Raw genomic sequence first — 27,955 nt, forward strand, 5'->3', positions numbered from 1 at the left:
GATTCAAAAACCAGATGTGTTTTTATTTTATTTTCCCTTTTTAAACTATTTTCTAAGTCTAATCTGAATCACTGTTTGTCTTTTCCAAGTTACTACTCCCCTGCTATCCGTCGCATCTCCGTTGCAGTTCATCTTGGGTTACATTCCATTCCTTCACTCTTTCCCATGTGTTCTGTTACTGGGGGGAAAAAGATAGTTTGTTCTTAGTTTTTGGGGATGAGAAATTCTGTCATAGTAACATCAACCGTAACGTGCGTCAGCTAACTTAGTAGACGAAAAGGGACATCAAGCTGATAGAGAGAAAGAAAGTCCGTTTGACTATTAAATCCACAGGAATGTAAAACAGTGCTTGATATTGCTTGGATGAAGAATCATTTGAACATAACTGCATGTGTCTCTTGAGCTATCAACACAGCTCTGTTACCGTCCTTCCCGTCATCATCAAGAAAGTACTACAATACGTTATCCAGAGAGCCTTTATAAGAAATGATAAGTACTTCCATGATTGCAGTCCATCTCCATACAGATTGATAAATCCAAGCTTTAGTTCTTCTTGCTTCAATGAAACACGTCTGCAAACTAAAGGATGTTGAAATGGAACCTGCAGCAGATGTGGCAGCAGATGTGCAATGTAGTCATGTATTGCTTGGAAACGATTCCTTCAACATAACTCCACATTTACGGCAATAATTTGTCGAGAGAAGAGAACGTTTAAAAGAATGTGAGACAACGTGAGACAACCCTCCTGCATTGTGCTGAGCTCTGCTCTTAATTATTCACACAGATAAGATCACTTCAACTGAGCCAACAATTCTACATTCATCATCCATTAGCTAACTCACAAGATTGGAATGCTGGCATCTTTCCATGCTCCCCCAGACCCCAGAACGTCATGCCTAATGTGGTGTCATATTACAATGCAATGAAACTGTGAGACTTCATATTAACATCTCCCACAGAACTCTGAAGTTCAAAGGTGTACTGTCTGAGAGGTGGCAGGTCTCTGTTCATGTCAGTACCCAGAACAGCAATGCTTCATGATAATCTCCAGTGGTGTAAAAATACTTGAAAAGTACTACTTAAGTAGTTTTTTGGGGTATCTGTACTTGACTTTACTATTTATATTTTTGCCAACTTTTACTTTTACTTCACTACATTCCTAAAGAAAATAATGTACTTTTTACTCCATACATTTTCCCTGACACCCAAAAGTACTCGTTACATTTTGACAGGAAAATGGTCCAATTCACACACTTATCAAAAGAACATCCCTGGTCATCCCTACTGCCTCTGATCTGAAGGACTCTAAACACAAATGCTTCATTTGTAAATTATGTCTGAGTGTTTGAGTGTCCCCTGGCTATCTGTCAATAAAAATACAAAATTAAATTGTGCCATCTGGTTTGCTTAATATAAGGAATTTTAAATGGTTTATACTTTTACTTTTTCTACTTAAGTACATTTGAGCAATTTCAAGTATTTTCAAAACCAAATACTTTTAGACTTTTACTCAAGTTGTATTTTACTGGGTGACTTTCCCTTTTACTTGAGTAATTATCTATTAAGGTATCTTTCCTTTTGATATTTCACTCTGATATTTCTTGTGGCCCCTGGTAGTTCGTTTTTGCATATTATCCCACAAGTAGTAGTACATATTTGAATGCAAAAGTACATGTCGTTTCTTAGTTGAAAGTGTGACTATTTTTAGCATCGTGAAGAATAATGTATAGCCATTTTCAGATATTTTGGTAAATTACCTTTTATTGTTTAAAGAAGTGAAGAAAGAGATTAGTGTTTTCAACAAGAAAACCTTTGATAATCTTTAGTGTGAAACGTGAAACAAAAACAGGCATCAGTGTAAAATAATCCCAGGAATCAGTAACGTTTTCTTTAAGTGTTTATTGCAACAAGATACATTCTGAGACATTATGCATTAGATCCCTTAGATCAGAGGAAAACACACTGAGAGGTCCCTGTACAGTCAGTACATAAAGGGCCACATTCTGACCTGAGATACACAAACCACAACGTTCAATGAAAGAAGCTGAAGTGGTTAAATGGAAGGATGAATAAATGTTGGATGGAAAGATGGGTGAATGTTGGATGGAAGGATGAATGAATGTTGGATGGAAGGATGAATGTTGGATGGAAGGATGAATGAATGTTGGATGGAAGGATGAGTGGATGATGAATGGAAGGATTAATGAATGTTGGATGGAAGGATGAATGTTGGATGGAAGGATGAATGAATGTTGGATGGAAGGATGAGTGAATGTTGGATGGAAGGATGAGTGAATGTTGGATGGAAGGATGAGTGAATGTTGGATGGAAGGATGAGTGAATGTTGGATGGAAGGATGAGTGAATGTTGGATGGAAGGATGAGTGAATGTTGAATGGAAGGATGAGTGAATGTTGGATGGAAGGATGAATGAATGTTGGATGGAAGGATGAATGAAACTAAGTACTTTTAAAAACAAAAATTGTTTAAAAATTATCAAAGGTTCAATATCTCGTCAAATTCGTGTTCAGGGAATGTCGAGGTATAGAAAGTCAGAAGTGTTACTGCTGTAGATACATTCATACAGTGTTTCACAGCGCTTTAATGATGATCCTAAAACAATAACACCATAGTAGAACCAATAAGAACATTTCAACTGTAAACCCCTCCTGGTTGTAACTCGCTGTGAGGAAAATTCCAGTTTACATAAATACATACATACATCCCTACAAATTCTCTTCTACAAAACTGAATTGATATTAATAATATTTTTTTTTAAAGAAAACATTTATAAGATATAAAATAAAACAAATAAAAGAGTTTGTAGTGAAGGGGCAAAACCCCAATAATTTCTCAGAAAAGGATCCATGATGTAGAAATTAAAGAAGGGGCACAACTTTGGTTTTAGAAGTGGGGGAGACAAATATATATATAATTTTTTTTTATCCAGTCGAATAAACTGTCCAAACATCCTTCCCGACCACTTGGAGGCATCCGCATGGTCCTGAAGCACACTGTTGCCTTGTTTTCTATCACATTCAAAATACTTTTTGTTGTTATTGATTTTTTAAATTTAACCAGGCAAGTCAGTTAAGAACACATTCTAATTTACAATGATGTCCTACCCTGGGCCAATTTTGCGCTGCACTATGGGACATCTAGTCACGACCAGATGTGATGCAGCCTGGATTCAAACCAGGTATTGCAGTGACGCCTCTTGCACTGAGATGCAGTGCCTTAGACCGCTGCGCCACTTGGGTGGCCTGACACATATAGATAAAAAAAAATAATAATAAAAAATAATAACAATAATAATAGATATATATACATTACTTGTGAAAAATTACTTGTGTCATGCACAAAGTAGATGTCCTAACCGACTTGCCAAAACTATAGTTTGTTAACAAGACATTTGTGGAGTGGTTTAAAAACGAGTTTTAATGACTCCAACCTAAATGTATGTAAACTTACGACTTCAACTGTATATAATGTTTCATTTCAGAATGTGGGGGGGACATGTCCCCCTGTCCCCAACGAAAGTTGCGCCCCTGAAATAAAGTACCGCTGAACATACTAAGGTAACCACTCAACCTGAATCACGAATTAACCTCCTCCCCTAGGCACTCCCTAGGCACACCACCCAGCCTATCAGAAGGCAATTCAAGTCATTACAATATTGCTTAAACCAGGGATGGGCAACTGGCAGCCCACGTGCCGCCCCTCTTTTGCATGTTATTGGATTTTATTTTTCTATTATTTATTTTTAGGGGGGGGGGGGGGGTCTCAGTCAGGGTCTCAACTTCCTGTTGCGAGTTAGAATAGTATAATACACAAGGTGTAATTTCTAAACTTGGTTGTGCATCATCAGTTTTCAATCACTGATAGTCAATCAATTAGATTGCACAGTAAGTTACTTTAGCGGCCAGCTATCTAAAATTGTTACCATGGTTGAAATACCAGCTGTGGAGCCCCCGTTTATTTTGTTAGGATGTCTCACTCAGATATCATATTAAAAACTGAAAATATTTCTCTACACCCTATGGCAAAATGTGTAGCATTGCAAGAAATGAGTTGCAAAAAGCACATTTTCCTCTCCGCACCATGGCAAAATGTGTAGAATTGCATGGGATTTTTTTGAAAATTGCTAAATCTTCTTTCCGCCACATGGCAAAATGTGTAGAATTGTATAAAACTTGCTTTAAACTGCAACATTTTCTCTACACCCCATGGCAAAAGGTGTAGCATTGCTCAAATTGTACTCTAAAACGTAAATACATTATTCCCACTGTCAAGAGGGGGCCACTAAATTGTTTTGCTCGTAATGTGGGGGGTGGTACGCAAACCCGCAACCAACTGTGACCCCTCATGATGAGCTCAGATTTTTTTGTTGCCCCCACCCCCCATCAAAGTTGCCCATCCCTGGCTTAAACCTTGCCAAATCTCTTAGATTCTCTTAGATCTACAAGGGCTATAACAGAGCAAAACTAAACGTTTTTGGGCCACAAACCCCATTTTGATATCTGAAAATTCTCGCAACGCCAACCATGTGAAAACAATTCTGAATGAACAGCCAATGTTTACTTTCTTATTTGGAGTTATGACAGTCAATTAGAAAACATTCTAACAGTATTTCTGATTATCTTCTCAACTCACCATCACATCGTAGGCCTACTGTTAATGTGGGGCTATGACAGTCAATTGCAAATGAGTCTGACATAATGTCTCTTACCTCACCACCACTAATGAGATGGGTGTGGCTTGATGCATGTCGCGTCAGAGCTTCTCAGAGTCAGGGGGCGTGGTCATAAGTGTGCACCTCATCTCTGCTGTCGTATCCAACCTGGATGGACATTTGGTTTTAATGTAGACGAGAGCACTGGACCTAGCTTCCCACAGCTATGAGCTGGCGAAAGGTGCCATGAGTATTATGGTGCTTTCAGGACGTCTGGGAACTCTGAAAAATACGAGGTCAAATCATGACGTTAGTGATCTTTAGGTCGGAAAGTCAGAGCTATAGAAAGAGGCCCGAGATCCCAAGTTGGAATTCCGAGTTGACTGACCGTTCAAAACAATTTTTTCCCCAGTCTGAGCTCGTTTTTTTCAGAAGTTCCCAGTTATCGTGAACGCACTGAAGTCGGAATTCTGAGATTTACGAGTTCCCAGCTGTTTTGAATGTGGCATTAATGCTCAGATGGAGACAGCAGGGTATTCCCTTTGAGTCAGGAACCAAAACTCCTCCGTAGTGACCTGTGCATGCGTTGTCTGCAGTATTCGGTCACATGACAGCTCGATCAGCTGTTCAATTTCACTTACTGACATGTCAACTGAGCCAGGGTCACAGTTAAACAGATTGGGAAGTAGATCCCAAAGTGTTCTTCCAAGCGTTGCAGGTGAACAGTCATCACTCGTATGGGACAATTACTGATGCTATTTTTTGTTGGAAACAAGCACATCTGAGAGAAGGGGGAATGGTTCGCTTTTGAAAGAATTTCCGATAAGAATTCTTTCCTCTGAATCCACTGATTCGGTCACTCATCTGTAGAATACTTATTTAGATGTAATCTTTATTTATCTAGGTAGTCCCTTTGAGGTCAGAATACCTATTTTATTAGGGAAACCTGGCTAAGAGGGCAGCTCAATAGAAAAAGGTCAGAAGGTCAGCTGTCCGTTTCATACTTAATCTACCTTCTTTTCTGCAGTATTTTTCATTTTCGTCTTCTTGTCTCTCCCGGGACCTTTGAGTTGGTTTGGTTCCTCCCTCTCTCCAGTGATTGGTTCCTCATCCTTCATTCCTGATCTCACCATATGGCAGGTCTTGTACAGGACGTAACAGAAGGTACTCCCCACAAAGCCAAAAACAAAGACGAGGAAGATGCCCAGAAGGGGTGCTTTGGTAAATATAATCTGAGGAGGAAGAGAGAGAGAGAGCGAGAGAGAGAGCGAGAGCGAGAGAGAGAGCGAGAGAGAGAGCGAGAGAGAGAGCGAGAGAGAGAGAGCGAGAGAGAGAGCGAGAGAGAGGTGAAATACCAGTGTGCAATCCCAGCACCAAGATTTGTGACCTTTTATTTTAACTATTTGCACACCGTTACAACACTGTGTATAGACATAATATGACGTTTGAAATGTAACGTGCACTGTTCATTTTTTATTGTTTATTTCACAAACATATGTTTCTCATGTCAATAAAGCCCCTTGAATTGATTTGAGAGGGGGAGAGAGAGGGAGAGGGGGGGGGGGGGGGAGAGAGAGCAAACCGAACATTGAATACTATACATTGGTCAGGGGCGAAGGCAAAGCCGTACTTTGAGATACAAAAAAAAAAAAAATGCATTCCACAATAATAATGAAAAATAGTATGTTAAAGCAAAAGTGTAAGCATTTCTTGAGTGTCAACATGTTCTGTGACTTACCGTAACAGTCATTTTGGTGTTGAACGCCATCCTTATAAAGCGGTGATAGAATCCATTCCCCCCCCGGGACTAATGAAACAAGATGAACGTTGGCTATTATAAAGCAAGACATGGACTACTCAACTGTTGTTAGGTGAAACACAATGTTTCACTGGACACTTACGCATTGCATCAGACGTATCATATTGGAACATTCTCTGGATTTGAAACCTTTGAATGTTTGTTTGAGCCTCCCTAAAAAAACAGGGCCTGCTTTTTTTGGAACTATTCCAATGGTTCTATTGTGCCAGGTAAATTATATTAAAAAAAAATATTTCAAATACTATTTTAGCTCAGGTCAGACTTAAGCTCAGGTTTAGTTAGACTGACCTTAATCCGGCCCTTCAACACGCCATCGATGAACTTCAACAGCTGGTCCTTTGTCTCCACTTTGTTGGGCGGCAAGAAATATCCATCGTTAGACAAGTTGAGCACGATGATAAAGGGCATGGACACTTCCCTGGCAACACACACACACACACACACACACACACACACACACACACACACACACACACACACACACACACACACACACACACACACACACACACACACACACACACACACACACACACACACACACACACACACACACACACACATTGGGTTCTTAGGGTTAGTTGTCAACACGCCATGCGTACTGAAGGTACTACTAGGCTGGCCAGGTCCTGGAGAACCATATTTTTCGCCAGAAATAAAGATCCTATTTACACTTAACTCAACATTTGCGTATATTATTAATTGTACGCCAATGGCAGATTTGTGCCAAAACCTCTGGCTACTTCTAACAATTAAAGAAGGGGAGAATAGAGAAATGATCACTCACTCCATTATGAGGCCATTGATGTACTCGTTTCCTTCCATATGTCCAAACTGGAATTCTCTTGAGAACACCAGGATCATGTTCATTAGGGTACAACGTAGCAAAACATGTTACAAAAGAAAACAAAAAATGAGAATTTCTTATTGGACAAGTTCAGATATTACCTGTACCGTTTCACTCTGTTTCAAACCAACTCACTTGCTATAGAAGTCCTTGTATTCACTGGCCACTCTTTTCACCATGGTCTTGTAACTGAGTAGGGTGTAGTATTTGATTAATAAGGATAGACTATTAGTATAATGTTTTGAGGACAATATTTGCCACAGGAACAACAGTTGATTTGTAAGGGTGAACTTGGCCATATACAAACTTGAGATCTACAGTAAATGTGTAACTTAAAATGTAGTACAGATATGAGGTAAATGTGTAATTCAGGTGAACTACCCCTAACATTATATTGGGTTAAAAGAGATACTCCTACCGGATACTCTCCTTAGTAGGGGTTTTCTCCTCCACTACAGCCAGAACCACCAGCTTGTCTATAGTGAGGAACGCACATAAAACACCAACACATTTCTTATGGTGAGGAACGCACATAAAACACCAAAACATTTGTTACGGTGAGGAACGCACATAAAACACCAAAACATTTATTATGGTGAGGAGCGCACATAAAACACCAAAACATTTATTATGGTGAGGAACGCACATAAAACACCAACACATTTATTATGGTGAGGAGCGCACATAAAACACCAAAACATTTATTATGGTGAGGAGCGCACATAAAACACCAAAACATTTATTATGGTGAGGAACGCACATAAAACACCAACACATTTATTATGGTGAGGAACGCACATAAAACACCAAAACATTTATTATGGTGAGGAACGCACATAAAACACCAACACATTTGTTACGGTGAGGAACGCACATAAAACACCAAAACATTTATTATGGTGAGGAACGCACATAAAACACCAAAACATTTATTATGGTGAGGAACGCACATAAAACACCAACACATGTCTTACGGTGAGGAACGCACATAAAACACCAACACATTTCCAGACACGGAGGAACACTCATTTAACATCACTTCATACGCCTCATTCACAGATACTTTTATTTCAGCTTGACTCATTAAAGCCACACTCTGTAAGAATGTATTACCAATGTAATGCACTAGTCATACACTCACTGAATATTGGACACTGTTGCCTGCCACCTTGTGGTAGACAAGTAGACATACAGAGACATCTATTCTATAATACTTCTAATTCCTGAAAAGTTATTTACTTGTAAAGCAAGTAAACTCTACCAAGTTCGCAGTGTTTGTGTCTGTGGCACGCGTGTGTGTGCGTGTGTGTGTGTGCGCGTGTCTGTGGCATGCGTGCGTGTCCATGAGAGAGTGTAACAAACCTGTATCTCCCATTGCATACAAGGTGTAGCTGTCAATCGGGAGGTAATTGAGGAATCGTTCTCTATTGATCCACGACGTGAGGTCCCCATCCTGTTGTTCTAAAAGACAAGAGAAAGAATATACAGTATAACAGAGAGTTTCTAGTCTGAGAAAACTAATGTTAACTAGAGAGTGAATAAACAACACGAAAATACACGTTAAAAAAAACGCTATTTATTGATCAAACAACAGCCGAGGTATAGATAGCTTTCGTGACGTTGTCAGTCGAACCTATGTGCGCGCATCCATGGGGCAGAAGTCCATATGTTGTTGTGAATCTGGACAAGAAACTGCCAGGTGGGGGAATCATGACTCGTTTCAGCTACTTTCATCTTGTTCTTGATACCATGTCCTGTTTTGAGACGTTTTGACTGATTTCATGTCAATGCTAATATGGCAAATCTAGCTAAACAACAACTGTAACGATGTATTTGAGAGACAACAAGTGCTCATTGTACAAATGTATTTATGTTTTCAATAAATATCGGAGACTAAATATAGTTTACATGTTGTCAACAATCTAAGCCAACCCCGTCTGTTTTGCACGTGTCGGTTTTGTTGCTAAGCAACCAACCGGTCTACAATGAACCATTTTATTTGTGAACAATCCCTTCAACAAAGTTGTAGATGACTATGTACTAGGGCTGCGGTCCAATTCTATACCCTTCTTACTCACACACTTTCCTTCATGGATTTAAAATGATTAGATTGAGGTAAGGAATATGGTGAAAACCCTCCGGCCATGGTTGCACCAATCCAATGCTTTTAAATGCATGCGAATGAGTGGTCTGGGTGAAGGGAAAAGAATCACAAGCGAAAAACTCATTAATATATTATAAACTGGGTGGTTCGAGCCCTGAATGCTGATTGGCTGAACGCCGTGGTATACCACGGGTATGACCAAATATTTATTGTTACTGCTCTAATTACGTTGGTAACCAGTTTATAATAGCAATAAAGCACCTCTGGGGTTTGTGGTATATGGCCAATATACTCCGCGTTGCGTCGTGTGTAAGAACAGCCCTTAGCCGTGGTATATTGGCCATATACCACACCTCCTCGGGCCTTATTGCTTAAATATACTTCAAATACGAGGTGTACTTTTCCAGTATATCTTTAAGTATACTATACATATACTATAATTTCACTTAAATTTCATACGCTTTCACTGTAATCTTGTATATTCGTTCAAAATAAACTTGGAGTGGTTTTTAAGTTGAAGCATACTTTTTTTCTGAAATTCTGTTCGTGATCAAGTACACTATAAGTATTCCCTGCGTGTACAAAACATTAAGAATACCTTGCTAATATTGAGTTATTTAATTGCATATTACAATACATTTTTTTTTGCTAATTTATCACCGTAATGTAAACAACAAAAGTGTGAAATGACACTGGTGCACAGTTATCAATTATTTTATTTAGAAATTGCCACTCCAGCCACAACTACTTTGTGAGTGGCCTGTTGTAACCGTGGTTACGAGGAGGTCTTGTTCAATCAATGTAACCTTAATGTTGCTAATTACAATAGCCAATGTGGTTACTGAATAAAAGTATACTTGTAACACATTAAAACTACACTTTCTTCATAACGAATATAGAAACAATATTTCAAATACTATTTAATTGATCATGCCAGTATACTAATAATATAATGATGTTGATTGACCATCTACATCAATCTTACATTTATAGTGAATTATCATTTTTGTATATTACTAATTTATGAGAAATATACATAAAACATATCAAAAGTTTATTCAAATAATATTTGTTTTGCTCTGTATCAAATATACTAAGAATGTACTTAAGTACAAAAAAAGTGTCCCAATTGAGATAATTTAAAATACATTTAATATACTCAAATGCTAATAAAACACTTATAAGGTGTACATTAAACATATTAAATATATTTACATTTGTTCCAATTTAGATCATTTTAAATATACAAACAAATATGTATCACTGACATACTTCTATAAATTACAAATATATGAATAAAGTATTTTTTCCCGCTTGGGACTGTAATTCAACTATGGTCTCTTACCATCATAAAGGAAGTAAGTGCCATCCTTGAACACTGCCACAGCCGGGTATTCCTCGAGAGTAACCGTCTGAGAATGACCAGAAAAGAGAAACAATACCTCATTCACTTTTGGGAAGATATGATTAAAGCACAATGTCAAGGCACCTGGAGGCAGCGGTTCAATCCCCCATTCCACCACTCACTTTCTGCCCTGTATTGTTTATCTACCCATATTCTCCTATACCTGTCAATAAAACTACAAAATACCCTAATACAGGGTTTCCCAAACTCGGTCCTGGGGTCACGTATTGGAAACCCTGCCCTTGTGTGTATGTATATATATATATACAGTACCAGTCAAAAGTTTGGACAGACCTACTGATTTCAGGGTTATTCTTTATTTTTTCTATTTTCTACATTGTAGAATAATAGTGAAGACATCAAAACTATGAAATAACACATATGGAATCATGTAGCAACCAAAAAAGTCTTAAACAAATCAAAATATATTTTATCTTTCAGATTCTTCAAAGTAGCCAGCCTTTGCCTTGATGACAGCTTTGCACACTCTTGGCAATGTATAAAATAGAAAAAATAAAAAGAACCTTGAATGAGTAGGTGTGTCCAAACTTTTGACTGGTACTGTACCTGTATATACTTCCTTTCCAAAATGTACCTTGGGTAAAATGTTCCTTGCAGCAGAGAAGAAGTAAGTATGAACAATCATTTCCTTGGCTACAGATATGTACTTCTCCTAGGGGGGGGTAGAAAAGGAAGAAACCTCAGACAGGCTATATGACAAAGAAACCACAATAATAATTTGATGTGTGTCCGTGCGTTCGTGTGTGTGCCTGTGTCTGTGTGTGCTTGTGTGTTTAATGCGCAGGTGTACACATTACCTTCAAGTCTGACGGCCCACCAAAGTAGACAAAGAGAACGTCATGTCTACTCATAACATTCTGAAACACCTGCTGGCTTGGCAGTGATCTCACCAGAGGTCTGAAACAAAGCAGGGATAGGGAGAGAGATGGAGGGAGAGGGACTGATGGTTGGAGTGAGAGACTGATGGGCGCAGACAGTATATCATAAAGTAACTGTTCAGTATTTTTTTAAAAGCTCATAATCTGTCAACTCATACCCAAATCATGTTTACAAACTTCTGGTCAGATTTACAAACGTTCAAGGGTAAGACCATGACAAAGTGTAAATAAAGACAATTTCATGGTGAACATTCTTTTGGTTTCATTTCACCCTGAAAAGAATTGGTGCAAACTTTTCACATGCTAACATGCTGACCAGACCGGACACGTCGCGTGCGCAAGCGTCGCAAAATAAATTTAGAAATCCATGTTATTCAATTATTGCACCCACACTGCTCGCGAGCGTCTACGTTACCAAGGGCTAAAATAGAAATCATTCCTATTTCTGACGCAGATCGCGCTGAAAGTCCTACCTCTCCCATCTCCTCATTGGTTTATAGAAGCAGGTACCCACGTGCCATCTCCTCATTGGTTATACCCACGTGGGTGATTGAAAGACGAACTGTTTTGCCTGTAGTCGTGGTAATACTATGAAAGTTTAGATGTGATCACCATATAAGTTCAACGATGAAAAAGCCTGGAAGGAGGAGAGATGACTAGAAACGATTCGGTTGACCGTTTTATGTGTGGATTAATTGTCGGAGTAGAGGACATTGTGCAGTTCAGGTAAAATAACAACTCAATGTTTATATCCCAGGACAAATTAGCTAGCAACAGCAAGCTAGCTAAATAGGACAAATTAGCTAGCAAGTGCAAGCTAACTAGCTAAATTGCCATACATGTTTAATGCTTTTCGACCTGTCCCCAAATGAATGTCATTGGTTCAGAGTTTGTTTTGATATTTTAACCTGCGTGTAACGTTTCTCGTGTGCTGAAGGAAGAGTGGACCAAGGTGCAGCGTTTAAAGTGTTCATGATTTAATCCAAAAAAACAAATCGAACAAAAACAACAAACAGGAGAACGAAAGCGAAACAGTTCTGTCTGGTGCAGACACAAAAACAGAAAACAACTACCCACAAAACACAGGTGGGATAAGGCTACCTAAGTATGGTTCTCAATCAGAGACAACGATAGACAGCTGCCTCTGATTGAGAACCACACCCGGCCAAACACAAAGAAATAGAAAGCATAGAAAAATGGACATAGAATGCCCACCCAAATCCCACCCTGACCAAACCAAAATGCATGTCGTGATCACGTTTGGTGTAGGGGGACAAAATAAATGTATGCACGATAGCGCACGATGGCGCACGTGCGCAGCCGGTTTGGGTTCCGTGTTAGTCAATCCTGCCCTTACTGTTGACGCTCGGAACTCCGGAATTCCATGACGGTCATTCAGACCGTTGATATTTCAATTTGTGTAAATATTCCATAATACATAATAAATTGCTTAATGAATGCATTTGTTATGTTAAAATAAGTAATATGAAATCTCAGGACACCAAATGTAAATTGTAATCAGTCAGAAAATGTAGGCTATTGATTTATCCAAAAGCCACCCAGCTAGCACAGTGGATCTGGGCCGATTCCGGCTGAGAGTCAGACTCGTACAACGCCATGTGGCCCGAGTCTGGGCCGCCTTCGGCAGTATTACTTATGGCTAGGATGCGGGGATTGAGCTCGGGCCGATTCCGGTGTGAGTTATCTGGCCCAAATGTATTACTTGGGGCTCGGGCCGATTCCGGTGAGAGTTATCTGGCCCAAATGTATTACTTGGGGCTCGGGCTGATTCTGGTGAGAGTTATCTGGCCCAAATGTATTACTTGGGGCTTTGGCCAATTGGGGCTACTCTCTGGCAGATTATTACACGGGCTGCTTTATATAATTAACATTTCGTTATTAATTTTTTCCATATTATCTCATTGTTTCTGTGATCAAAATATACAATTAACATTTAAATGAAATTCTTTAAGTGCCCTGTGTAGTATTTTAATATTTTGATACTGTGTGCAAGGCAATCGATAAGCATTGAAAACTTTGTGGATGGAGCCTCCCGAGTGGCGCAGCGGTCTAACATGCTGACCACATAGCTCGCATCGCAAAATAAATGTACACATCCATGTCATTGCACCCACACCGTTCGCGCGCGCCAACGAGCGTCTGCATTGACAAGCGCTAAAATAGAAGTCAGTTCTATTTGTGACGCTGAATGCGGTGCAAGTCCTCCCATCTCCTCATTGGTTTATAGAAGCAGATACTCACGTTCCATCTCCTCATTGGTTATACCCACGTGGGTTATTGAAAGATGAACTGAGGTCGGTCGGTCGTGGAAATACTATGAAAGTTAGATGCCAATCTCCATATAAAGTGCAAAGAAGAAAACGCCTGGAAGGAGGAGAGATGACTATATTGACTATAATTGTCGGAGTAGAGGACCTTGTGCATTTCAGGTAAAATAACAACTCAACATTTATATCCCAGGACAAATAAATAGGACAAATTATCTAGCAACTGTAAACTAGCTAGCTAAATTGCCTTAAATGTTTAATGCTTTTCGACCTGTCCCCAAATTAATATAATTAGTTTAGAGTTTGTTTTGATATTTCAACCTGCGTGTCGTGATCGCGTTTGGTGTGGGGGGGCAAAATCAATTTGTGCACGATGGCTCACGATGGTGCACGTGCGGGTCCGGTCTGCGTTGCTACGGATGCTGGTTTGAGACCCGTGCCGACCGCAACCGGGAGACCCATGAGGTGAGGCACAGTTGGCCCAGCGTCGTCCGAGTTAGGGAAGGGTTTGGCCGGCCGGGATGTCCTTGTCCCATCACCGTTGTAGCAACTCCTGTGGCGGGCCAGCCGCATGCAAGCAGATACTCTATGATGCCATCCCCAGTCTTACCCAGATACTCTATGATGCCATCCACAGTCTTACCCAGATACTCTATGATGCCATCCACAGTCTTACCCAGATACTCTATGATGCCATCCACAGTCGTACCCAGATACTCTATGATGCCATCCCCAGTCTTACCCAGATACTCTATGATGCCATCCACAGTCTTACCCAGATACTGTATGATGCCATCCACAGTCTTACCCAGATACTGTATGATGCCATCCACAGTCTTACCCAGATACTCTATGATGCCATCCACAGTCTTACCCAGATACTCTATGATGCCATCCACAGTCTTACCCAGATACTCTATGATGCCATCCCCAGTCTTACCCAGATACTCTATGATGCCATCCACAGTCTTACCCAGATACTCTATGATGCCATCCACAGTCTTACCCAGATACTCTATGATGCCATCCACAGTCTTACCCAGATACTCTATGATGCCATCCACAGTCTTACCCAGATACTCTATGATGCCATCCACAGTCTTACCCAGATACTCTATGATGCCATCCACAGTCTTACCCAGATACTCTATGATGCTATCCTCAGTCTTACCCAGATACTCTATGATGCCATCCGCAGTCTTACCCAGATACTCTATGATGCCATCCCCAGTCTTACCCAGATACTCTATGATGCCATCCCCAGTCTTACCCAGATACTCTGTCTGCAAACTCCAAGATGCCATCTTTGGTTCTAGGACCTCTGTAGGTGTATTTCAAGTCATCCTTCAACCTATCCAACAGAGATAGGTTTGTTATAATAACAAGAAGAACTGGTTTGTGTGTTCCGTAGGGCACATTTCAGTTCCACATCTACATTTACCATCAATGTTTTAGAAAATACAGCAGAGAAGTACACAACTCACAACTTTATAGCGGGATAGTCAGTAACTCGAAACTCTTTTGCGAAACCTGAAACACAAATGTAAAAGATATGTCAAAAAATATTCCTGCTGTCAATTTCAGCACTGCTGAATGATCCAATGTAAATCCTGCTGTTATATCTTCCCAGATATACACTGAGCGTAAAAAACATTAAAAACACCTTCCTAATATTGACTCCCCCCCCCCCCCCTTTTGGGTGCTGGACCATTATCGATACACACAGGAAAATGTTGAGCGTGAAAAACCCTGCAGCGTTGCAGTTCTGGCACGTATTACCATACCCTGTTCAAAGGCACTTAAATCTTTTGTCTTTCCCATTCACCCTCTGAATGGCACACATTCCATGTCTCAATTGTCTCAAAGCTTAAAAATGATTCTTTCAACTGTCTCCTCCCCTTCATCTACACTGATTGAAGTGGATTTAACAAGTGACATCAATAAGTGATCATAGATTTTCACCTGGATTCACCTGGTCAGTCTATGTCATGGAAAGAGCAGGTGTTCTTAATGTTTTGTGCACTCAGTTTGTCACATATACGCTATGAAAAGTGACGTGGCATTACGTCGTTCTTCCAGGGTCAGTTCCCTAATCTTTTGAACGGGCTTGACAATTATATCATCACGTTCATGAAAACGTGGTCATTTAAGATATACAAATATATATTTGTGTTTGTGGATTAATTTACTTCTGACAGATGCCTTTTTTGAAGTTTTTGCATTATAGACCATTACACTATGTGTTTTTTCCCCCAATTGAAGATAATTTAAAAAGCTTACAAAAGTTTTTTGTAAACTAGGCTACATCATAGAAAATGCTGCATCACTTTCATGGCGTATTACAAATATGAGTTACCTGCCCATCTTCATAATGCCATCGTTAAGTTTTATATGACTAAATAACTTAAACATTTTGATATAGTTAAGTCCATGTACAGGTAAGAGAAATGGCTGACCGGTTAAGGCCGACATGGTGGATGGAGAGATGATTCTTTAACATTTAATCCCTCTACTGAAAAGTAGCCTCAGAGAGAGAGAGAGAGAGAGAGAGAGAGAGAGAGAGAGAGAGAGAATAGCTAACTTGCATACAGGACCAGATAATAGGGGATTTGAAGATGTAATAACTCACTACGCTGTTATCCCATCTGGTTGGTATGGCTTACCATATGTTGCACAAAACACACGTATCTACACACACGCTGTGGAATTTGCTGCAGGGCTTTTAAATCTTCACTAAGCCTATTACTGCCGAACAGACTGGCCTAATTCTGGACCTGTGTGCCTAAGTTTGACTAGGCTGGTTGCCTTATTGCACATTTGGCAAAGCCTTACTCTATGACGAACATAAGAAGAAACCTTTTTCAGAGACCCTTTATATCATTGTATATAGTATGGGGCTAAGTGACAATGATGTGGGATTGCGGTTTATTTACCTCGGCCTTAAGAATAACTACACAGCCTATGAAAAAATGTGGTATACAGATTATTATACTATTCACTCAACCCAACTAGCTGGGTCAAAACAACCCAGTGTGTGTTCTGTCCAGTATTTACCCAGCGCTGGGTTAACAAAGAACTGATTTATTTATTTATTTTAACCCAGTATTATTTGGAGTGTAGTCCTCTATTTTTCAATACACTATTCCACTTCCTGTTTTAAAGCTTCTTTCTCATAAATATAATACTTATTATAATACCTGCTTCCACCAGGCAGTCATTGCTGTAAATCTGTTTGTGTTCATGTCATATTGACGTCGTACTGTTTCTTTTTTTTTTTTTTTTTTACTGTTATGTACTTTTGTTCCGTCTTATGTTTCGTCTTGTTCTATCTTTTAACTTAACGTGCCAATTAGATCTTTGGACTCACTGGTGTGGATGTCTGCGTCGACCTTGCCCACGTTGACTGGAGATCCTATATTTTTCAGCTCCGCCCCGATTTCATACCACACTGGGTCCAACTGCTTGCAATAGGTACACCAGGGTGCGTAGAACTGACACGAATCAAAATGGAGCATAATCACCGTAATGTAATGCATTTCTATCACTGCTCTCCAATATAACATATTTGAAACAAAAACACACACAATATACAAGATAAAAGGTCACATTAACTATGAAAACCAATATGTGATGCTACACATCAAAATTTCACTAGGCTGGTGTTCCAGTCTGTTTGTGCTTTAGCCCAGGGTTTCCCAAACTCGGTTCTCGAAGCCAGCAGAACTCGGTTCTGGGCCTGGCAGAACTCGATTCTGGGCCCGGCAGAACTCGGTCCTGGGCCCAGCAGAACTCGATCCTTGGGCCAGCGGAACTCGGTCATGGGGCCAGCGGAACTCGGTCCTGGGCCATGGGGCCAGCAGAACTCGGTCCTGGGCCATGGGGCCAGCGGAACTCGGTCCTGGGGCCAGCAGAACTCGATCCTTGGGCCAGCGGAACTCGGTCATGGGGCCAGCGGAACTCGGTCCTGGGCCATGGGGCCAGCAGAACTCGGTCCTGGGCCATGGGGCCAGCGGAACTCGGTCCTGGGGCCAGCAGAACTCGGTCATGGGGCCAGCAGAACTCGGTCATGGGGCCAGCAGAACTCGGTCCTGGGGACCACACATTTAGTTTTTTGACCTAGCATTACTCAGCTGATTGTGCGTGTGTGTGTGTGTGTGTGTGTGTGTGTGTGTGTGTGTGTGTGTGTGTGTGTGTGTGTGCGTGCGTGCGTGCGTGCGTGCGTGCGTGCGTGCGTGCGTGCGTGCGTGTGTGCGCGCGCACCTGCGTGACACCACACTAGAGTGATGAACATGTATTTAAATTTGCCCTCTTGCATTCTCTTGATGTGGGCCTAACTTACACATTGCTTCTTCACACAATCATTATAAGGGCCTTTCTTCTTATAAAATCACAGACATACTTACTCCTATCAGCCATATCTCATCAGGCTTTCTTGTGTGTTTAAACCTGCAAATTAGTAAGAGAAATCAACAACCATTGGTAAATCTATACAATGGAAATGTATTTTATTTGGAACTTTTCACAATCCTTAATAGGTTGCCTACTGGTATGTCATGAAAATGGATGGACAGAAGATGGCAGTAGTTATTAAGGTTGTGTGGAATGAAAGGGTCTATTTTGGTATTCCGTTAATCCGTGGATTTTGTGCTGTTGTTTTGTTTTATGGCATTCACAGGCTTAATATGCAAAATGTACAGTAGCCTTTCAGTAGTATTATCAAAGCAATTAATCTAGCGACGTCTTTCGAATGAATAGAAATAACTTACGTGTCATCGAGCTCTTCAACGAAGGCTGATACCGTAGCTATACTAAACAAAACTGTCAGAGAAAGTAGAGGCATACAAAGGAAACATGAGTATAAGGACGCAACTGACACAATCAAAGTGGACACATTAAAACAGACTATCATTGCTCGTTAAAGAACATTAAACTATTAACCGGACCAACATGAGAAATTCGAGTTCAAATTACACTATAATCAACAGTGCCATCAAAAATGTGTATTGACCTTATTTAATAGCCTACCTGTGCACACGACAATGAACTTTTTATTCGCCATCATTTTCCCCAATGATTTATCCAATAGTCAATCAATCCACCAATTCACGCGTGTGACGCTGCTCTAACTCGGTGTTTCTCGGTTTCTATGCAGCAGCTAAGAACTTTAAGCAATAAGACCACGAGGTTTTCAAAGTAAAAGCCATAGAGATCTTATTAATGAAGGTTAATGTTTATTCTAATATTATATTTATAATTCTATGATAAATTACCCTTTTAAAATAGAAAGTTATTGGATGAGGGAATCGAACTCGAATGTATAAGACCTGTGTATCGGGTATGACATGACATAAGCTGCAAGAATGGAATTTTAGGCTATGGTAGATGTTAACATTTGTATCGTTGGGTCCACTCATGCATGGTAAACCGGCTTAGAGAGCGGCAATGGCTTTCACACCAAGACTTACTTGTAATGTGATGTAGGCCTACAGTAAGTGGGTGCAAAAACGAACTGTTGTACAACCTTGCCACCCTGCTGCATTTGGATATGGAGCTGTGACACAAAGAATGATACGTTTTCTCTCTTTATTGAAATGTAGGCATTGTAATTTATTTGAAATAGCTTTCTGAAAACTACCATTGAAATAAAACAAAACATATTTAAAAGAACACATACTTTTTCAATAAATATTTAGATTCAAAACATTTTATAGCAGTCTAATGTTCACCACACAATTACAGAAAAAAATATACATTTGACATGCGCTCTAAATCACCGGCTCCGTCATCCTCATGTTGTGCATCATGGGTAACGCTCTGGTCATCTACGCCTTCTGGCACAGCCGTATTTGGTTTAAATATACTTAAATATCAAAAGTAAATGTAATTGCTAAAATATACTTAAGTATCAAAAGTATAAATAATTTAAAATAAATATTATGAAGCAAACCAGATGACACAATTATTATTATTATTATTATTATATATATTTTTTCATGTATTGATAGCCAGGTGCGCATTCCAATTTACAAATGAAGCACGTGTGTTTAGTGAGTCCCCAGATCAGAGGCAGTAAAGATGACCAGGGATGTTCTGCTAAGCATTCAAAATGTAAGGAGGACTTTCGGGTGTCAGGGAAAATGTATGGAGTAAAAAGTATATTATTTTGTTTAGGAATATAGTGAAGTAAAAGTACAAATTGTCAAAAATAAAAATAGTAAAGTACAGATACCCCCCAAAAAACGACTTAAGTAGTACTTTAAAGTATTTTTACTTAAGTACTTTACACCACAGAATTTAGGCTTTTAGTTTAATGACAAAACTAGCAATGATAAAATATGCAAATTGTTAAGAAAACACCTAAAAATACAATTTATTTTACAATCATCATTCTGGATGTTTGTTATATTAGAAATACAGTCCATGGGCCTATAAGAAATACAGAATAACTTAGTTAAACCTGTGGTAAAATATAGTATTTATTTATTTAACCTTTATTTAAATCAGGAAGTCCCTTGAGAGGAATACTCTCTTTCAGTGGAGACTTTGCCAAGACAGCAGCTTTACAAATGCCTAAAAGTGACATATTAAAAACAGGCAATACAACAAGCAATATATATATCTACACAATACATAATGCAAATGCTATAGGCTACTATTAATGCTTGAAAATCAGCATGTATCAATCTCAGTAAACATTTCTTCAGGTTAGAGCCTGCACGTGGCCAGGTGAGTGAATAAGAACAAAGGCTCACCTGGCCACGTGATCTGTCCCCTCCTCATTCCCTTCCCTTTCACCTGTATTGATTTGGGAAAGACTTGACAGGGGAAAACAATATGCTGGAAGATCCTCATTGTCTGGCTTTCATCCGAAACAGTTCTTTTCAGATCAATGCAATGAGAGGAGGTGAGGAGAAGATAAACTTGTTAGACAATTGAAAAAGAGCCTAAATTCAGTTACCAGGAAGCAGGACATCTTTACCATCAGATTGAAAACGAGCCGAAGATCAGTTAACACGGAGCAGGAGTGTACCGAGTAGTCGGACAAAACGAGTATCGTAACGAATATGGGCAATTTTCTGGAAACGATTATGAGCCGAGTATTTTTTGTAATTAACCATGATCGGGAAAAAAAAACATTTTTGGGCGTCGGGACGGATATTTTTCATGTCAATGAGTCAAAAGAGGTGCTACATGGTCTAAATAACTCAACTGGCTAGTTTGCCTGTCTATCAAGGGAAGGGCGGGTTGTACTTTGATCCTGCTACTCTGATTGGATAGAGTGAAGCTGTATTTCTCTGTCCACTCGCTTCAGAATTTCACCCGATCACTTTCACTTCTATTTTTTCGGTCTGCTGCTGCCTCCTGTTAGCCTGCTACTATGATAAATTAAATGGTAAGGACGTTTGCTATCAATCTATCAATGTGCATAATATCTAACAAGTTGGGGCGACAATATTGAAAAATATGAAACGTCGACGAGAATTCTGACTGATAGCAAACTTATCTGCCCGCTGCAAATTGAAGACAGACACAGGTCAAACACAGACACACTCCTCTGCAGCTCATAGTCTGAAGCTTGTATGGTCTATGAATGTGCAGGGAGATATTTTGTCAACATCTATTTAGGCATAAACGATTACTAATACGAGTATGGCCATGTCGGCACACCCCTAATCTTTACCATCAGATTGAAAAAGAGCCTAAATTCAGTTGCCAGGGAGCAGGAGATCTTTACCATCAGATGGGCCTGCATCGGGCACATCTCCTGCAAACACCATTAAGGTGCTTGACATGCTGCTAACCCTGAGGCTGTCAGACAACACTCCCACTTTCTGCCCGGCGACCACGCCTGCTGACTGCTGATTGGCGATGGTCGTATCTGTGGAGATCTCCGTGGAGACACGTCGGTCGAAGGGCAGTGAGTTAACGCTGGAGCTGTCGGCCTTGCTCTCCATCCAGCACGAGTCAGTGTCGGAGGCCGACGAGAGGCGGCTCTTGCCCCAGTGTTCGTTGGCACATGCCGCGACAACCATGCCCGTTCCCGCACCCACACCCATGGCTAGGGAGCACTGTCTCGTGAAGGTGGGCCATCGAGAGCCAAGGGAGGCACCACTGATGGAGCTGGAGGATGAAAGCAGGTCCTTGTCACCCACACGCAGCAGAGCGCATAGCATGGGCACGTAGCTGGCGTTTGCGATGCGGTACTTGGGGTGCGTGATGGCGTAGATGATGGGGTTGTGGATGGCCGAGGCCTTGGTGATGACGGCGGGCACTGAGTTCATGTAGGGCGTCAGCAGGTGGGCATAACCTGCCATGGCGACCAGCGCCACCAGCGAGTAGGGTGACCAAGACACGACGAAGAGTAGGATGACCACCAGTGCCACTTTGGACATGCGCCACTCACCGCGAAGCCGCTCGTACGCCTTGTACTTCTTGCCGCAGTCCAGCCACCGCACATCTCGGCCTGCCCGGCAGATGGTGCGGAAGATGGCTATGTAGCAGCCGCCGATCACCCCCAGTGGGATGAAGAAGACGAAGGTGATGAGGAGGATGGTGTAGGCACGCACCGATGGGTTGAAGGTGGTGTAGTCCAAGCTGTATGACGTCTGCAGGACCTCGGGCACATAGGCGCTCCAGCCAAAGAACGGCGGCAGGCTCCACCCCAGGCTCCAGACCCAACAGGCTATCAACATGACTATGGCCCGCCGCCGGCTCATGCTGGCCAGCGAGGCCAGCGGCCGGATGATGGCCAGGCAGCGGTCAATGGCGATGGCTGTCAGCGTCATCATGGAGCACATGCCGAAGAGGGCGCCACAGAACGCGTAGAGCTCACAGGCGCGCTCGCCAAACACCCAGCGGCGGTGCAGCGAGGCCACAAAGAAGACGGGGGACTGGGTAAGCGACATGAGGAAGTCAGCCACGGCCAGGTTGACCACAAACAGGTTGCCCGGTGTGTGGAGGGTGCGGCTGCGACAGAAGACATAGATGACCAGAGCATTACCCAGCACGCCCATGTTGCCCACCATGAGGATGACCGAGCCGATGATGTAGTGCGCGCTGACGGGAACATCCACGGTGGGGAAGGGATGCGGTGGCACCGGGTGGAAGGGCAGGTGGGTTGGCCCGTGGCCGAGCACATGATCAAGTTTATAGTTCCTGGAAGGGTTGAGTGGTGCGCCTTAAAAACCCTTGTGCAGTTGAGCTCCCCCGGTGAGCAAAAGGCCCCTTTTCTGGTCGAATGATTTTCCATCTCCAGACTTTTTCAGTGAACTATCCCAATAAAAGTTTCCTGCCTTTATCCGAAAAGGGTAGACAAAGTAGACAATGCAAAACAGTGATGATGATGTCCTTCCTGGACAAACAGTTTAGTTCAGTTTAGAGCAGTTTATCTCAATTAATTCAATTCAACCTCAAAGGGAATAAAATCATAAGTAAAGTCCTGCAGCTCATTTCTCAGTCAGCAAGTGAGCTCTGTGATTCCTCTTCCCTCCGCCTACTGCATACAGTACGGTCCCCAAACCCACATCAGCTCTATATATACTGATGGGAGATTTTCTAGACTGTTATTGACCAGACTCCAGACTGCTCTATTTTCAAACTCTGGTTGGCACTGGTTGTCTCGGTTGTGTTGTGTTGGTGGTGGCGATTCATCAATGAAAGAAAAACCTCATTGACATATTTAAAGGTATAGTTTACCCACATTACAAAATTACACATTACATTTCAAAAACCGATGCATGGTTGTGTTCTCTCCTTGTCCATAGTCTGCTTACAGGGTAAGAAAACAAATATGTAATTTGGGTGGACCATCCCTAATAAATGCAATATAACCCCATTCACACACAGCCATGGTCTGTTATGTACTGGCTTTTCTTCTAGTGATTAGTCAGTAGGCTTTTCCATTCCATTCATAAAGAAAAAGGAATGGTTCAGATACTGCATGAGATTAGATTTAAAAAAAATAGTATATGCATGATCTAATGCAAAAAAAAAATACACAAATAATACAGTATCTGATGAAATTGCTTAAGAAAGGGGCACAAGACAGGGATGTCCTCTCTCCCCCCTCATGTTTGCACTGGCAATTGAACCGCTTGCAGAAAGAATTAGACAGGACCCAAACGTAACAGGTATCAGTATTGGTAAACATGAATATAAGCTAAACTTATTCGCAGATGATCTCCTGATATACCTGACCAATACTGAAAACTCGCACCCCCATTGCTAAAAATAATTTCTGAATATTTTCACATGTGCTCCCTCTCCCTACCTCTAGGTCACCAGGCTGCTCATTATGGCGCACACCTGTCACCATCGTTACACACACCTGAGCGTCATCAGACTCAGCTGGACTCCATCACTTCCTTGATTACCTGCCCTATATTTGTCACTCCCTTTGGTTCCTTCCACAGGCGACATTGTTTATGTTTTCGTGTCATGGCTGTGTGTTGTTCACGTTTTCTTGTTTGTATTGTGTTACGTTTATTTATTAAAACACTCAGTCCCTGAACTTGCTTCCCGACTCTCAGCGCACTCGTTACTGAATACCCTAAAATCTTGAGGAGAAAAAAATCAAATCATGACAATAGGAAAAAGAAAAAGAATAACTCATGATCTACAGCAATCCTTTAAGTGGACCACGAACATATAAAATACTTAGGATGCTTAATAAGTGACAACAAAAAACAAATACATATAGATACTTTTATCCCATTACTCAACAATATGAAAGCAGATTTAATAAAATGGAACAATCTTCCCATGAATCTTACAGGTAGAATAAACAAACCTCTTCAGAATGGCATGGCTCCGAAGGTTTTTATATTTATTCTGGGTAATACCAATTACCCCATCCGAAGACATACTGTAAAAAAGTACACTCGGTCATAACAGACTTTATATGGGCAAATAAAACTCATAGAATAAAAAGGAAAGTTTTACATCTCCCTAAGTCTGAGGGGGGTTTTAACCTTCCAGACATGGAATTGTATCAACTCACCACTCAAGGCTTTTACTCGAGACATATAGTTAAATGCACTAAAGAGGAACAATGGATACATATTTGAAGATGCGAGTGCTCATCCTGAGAATCTTTTCACGTGTCTATTTTCAAAGGATAGCGCTAAGAACATTAATATACTCAGCAAAAAAAGAAACGTCCTCTCACTGTCAACTGCATTTATTTTCAGCAAACTTAACATGTGGAAATATTTGTATGAACATAACAAGATTCAACAACTGAGACATAAACTGAACAAGTTCCACAGACATGTGACTAACAGAAATTGAATAATGTGTCCCTGAACAAAGGGGGGTCAAAATCAAAAGTAACAGTCAGTATCTGGTGTGGCCACCAGCTGCATTAAGTACTGCAATGCATCTCCTCCTCATGGACTGCATCAGATTTGCCAGTTCTTGCTGTGAGATGTTACCCCACTCTTCCACCAAGGCACCTGCAAGTTCCTGGACATTTCTGGGAGGAATGGCCCTAGCCCTCGCCCTCATCCAACAGGTCCCGGACGTGCTCAATGGGATTGAGATCCGGGCTCTTCGCTGGCCATGGCAGAACACTGATATTCCTGTCTTGCAGGAAATCAGACACAGAATGAGCAGTATGGCTGGTGGCTTGTCATGCTGGAGGGTCATGTCAGGATGCGCCTGCAAGAAGGGTACCACATGAGGATGGCTTCCCTGTAACGCACAGCATTGAGATTGCCTGCAATGACAACAAGCTCAGTCCGATGATGCTGTGACACAGCGCCCCAGACCATGACGGACCCTCCACCTACAAATCGATCCCGCTCCAGAGTACAGGCCTCGGTGTTACGCTCATTCCTTTGACGATAAATGCGAATCAGACCATCACTCCTGGTGAGACAAAACCACGACTCGTCAGTGAAGAGCACTTTTTGCCAGTCCTGTCTGGTCCAGCAATGGTGGGTTTGTGCCCATAGGCAACGTTGTTGCTGGTGATGTCTGGTGAGGACCTGCCTTACAACAGGCCTACAAGCCCTCAGTCCAGCCTCTCTCAGCCTAAGTCTGAGTACTAATGGAGGGATTGTGCGTTCCTGGTATAAAGGCAGTTGTTGTTGCCATTCTGTACCTGTCCCGCAGGTGTGATGTTTAGATATACCGATCCTGCGAGGACATTGCAATTTATTGCCCTGGTCACATCTGCAGTCCTCATGGCTCCTTGCTGCATGCCTAAGGCACGTTCTCGCAGATGAGCAGGGACCCTGGGCATCTTTCTTTTGGTATTTTTCAGAGTCAGTAGAAAGACCTCTTTAGTGTCCTACGTTTTCATAACTGTGACCTTAATTGCCTACCGTCTGTAAGCTGTTAGTGTCTTAGCGACCGTTCCACAGGTGCATGTTCATTCATTGTTTATGGTTCATTGAACAAGCATGGGAAACATGTTGACACCCTTTACAATGCAGATCTGTGAATTTATTTGGATTTTTACGAATTATCTTTGAAAGACAGGGTCCTGAAAAAGGGACATTTCTTTTTTTGCTGAGTTTATATTCATAGTTAAGAACACTAACACTGTGGAAGACAATGAAATATATTTTACAATAATCAATTTCACTCCCTAAAAACACGACACTATGGAACAATCCTTGGACAGCTTTTCAGAATTCACAGATGAATTGGTCCACATGGAAAACTAAAGGCATAGAAACAAAAGGCATTTTCATTACAGAGTTCAAAAGCAATTTTGGACTGACCAATGTAAATGAGATATTTTCAACTTCAAATTAAAAGTTTCATATCAAGAAATGTTGATTTTGAAATATTTTGGACATCAGAGCAATCTTGAGGGAATTCTACTTGAGTCAGAAAAGGATGTTCATATGATAGGTAAGATGCAGTGCATTTGGAAAGTATTCAGACCCCTTGACTTTTTCCACATTTTGTTATGTTACAGAATTATTCTAAAATTGATTAAATATTTTTTTACCCTCATCAATCTACACACAATACCCCATAATGACATCACAATACCCCATAATGACATCACAATATCGTATAATGACAAAGGAAAAACAGCTTTTTAGAAATGTTTGAAAATGTATACAAATTTTAAAACTGAAATTTTCACAGTTTCTTAAGTATTCAGACTCTTTAATCAGTACTTTGTTGAATCACCTTTGGCACCAATTACAGCCTCAAGTCTTTTTGGGTATGATGCTACAAGCTTGACACAACTGTATTTGGGGAGTTTCTCCCATTCCTCTCTGCAGATCCTCTCAAGCTCTGTCAGGTTGGATGGGGAGTGTTGCTGCACAGCTATTTTCAGGTCTCTCCAGAGATGTTACTTCGGGTTCAAGTCCAGTCTCTGGCTGGGCCACTAAGGGACATTCAGAGACTTGTCCCAAAGCCACTCCTGCGTTGTCTTGGCTGTATGCTTAGGGTCGTTGTCCTGCTGGAAAGTGAACCTTTCCCCCAGTCTGAGGTCCTGAGCAGGTTTTCATCAAGGACCGTTCTGTACTTTGCTCCGTTCATCTTTGCTCCATTCTATCCTGACTAATCTCCCAGTCCCTGCCACTGAAAAACATCCCCACAGCATGATGCTGCCACCACCATGCTTTACCGTAGGGATGGTGCCAGGTTTCCTCAGACGTAACACTTGGCATTCAGGTCAAAGAGTTCAATCTTGGCTTCATCAAATCAGAGGATATTGTTTCTCATGGTCTGAGAGTCTTTAGGTGTCTTTTGGCAAACTCCAAGCTAGCTGTCATGTGGTAGAGTGTCTGGCCAGTGTTATGGTAGAGTGTCTGGCCACTCTACCATAAAGGCTTGATTGGTGGAGTGCTGCAGGGAAGGTTGTCCTTCTGGAATGTTCTCTCACCTCCACAGAGGAACTCGGGAGCTCTGTAAGAGTGACCATCAGGTTCTTGGTCACCTCCCTGACCAAGGTC

General features: G+C 41.2%; 2 protein-coding genes across 2 annotated transcripts; both read right to left on the reverse strand.

Moving 5' to 3' along the window:
* Positions 1-4,788: 4,788 nt before the first annotated feature.
* LOC120019929 (protein disulfide-isomerase TMX3-like) lies at positions 4,789-19,092 on the reverse strand. The gene is made up of 16 exons (XM_038963339.1): positions 19,059-19,092; positions 18,800-18,851; positions 18,437-18,479; positions 17,401-17,524; positions 15,518-15,563; positions 15,304-15,384; positions 11,665-11,764; positions 11,442-11,519; positions 10,787-10,853; positions 8,700-8,798; positions 7,756-7,813; positions 7,473-7,526; positions 7,278-7,334; positions 6,779-6,908; positions 5,802-5,903; positions 4,789-4,839 (listed from the first exon to the last, which is right to left on the reverse strand). The coding sequence occupies exons 1-16, from the start codon at positions 19,090-19,092 to the stop codon at positions 4,789-4,791; spliced, it is 1,176 nt and encodes a 391-aa protein (XP_038819267.1).
* A 2,647-nt stretch (positions 19,093-21,739) lies between these two features.
* Positions 21,740-23,283, reverse strand: LOC120019930 (melanopsin-like). The gene is given in 2 exon segments (XM_038963340.1): positions 21,740-23,194; positions 23,197-23,283. Coding segments are annotated over 2 exon segments (1,542 nt in total).
* Positions 23,284-27,955: the final 4,672 nt, after the last annotated feature.

Source organism: Salvelinus namaycush, chromosome 25, assembly GCF_016432855.1.
Source record: "Salvelinus namaycush isolate Seneca chromosome 25, SaNama_1.0, whole genome shotgun sequence".
NCBI lineage: Eukaryota > Metazoa > Chordata > Actinopteri > Salmoniformes > Salmonidae > Salvelinus > Salvelinus namaycush.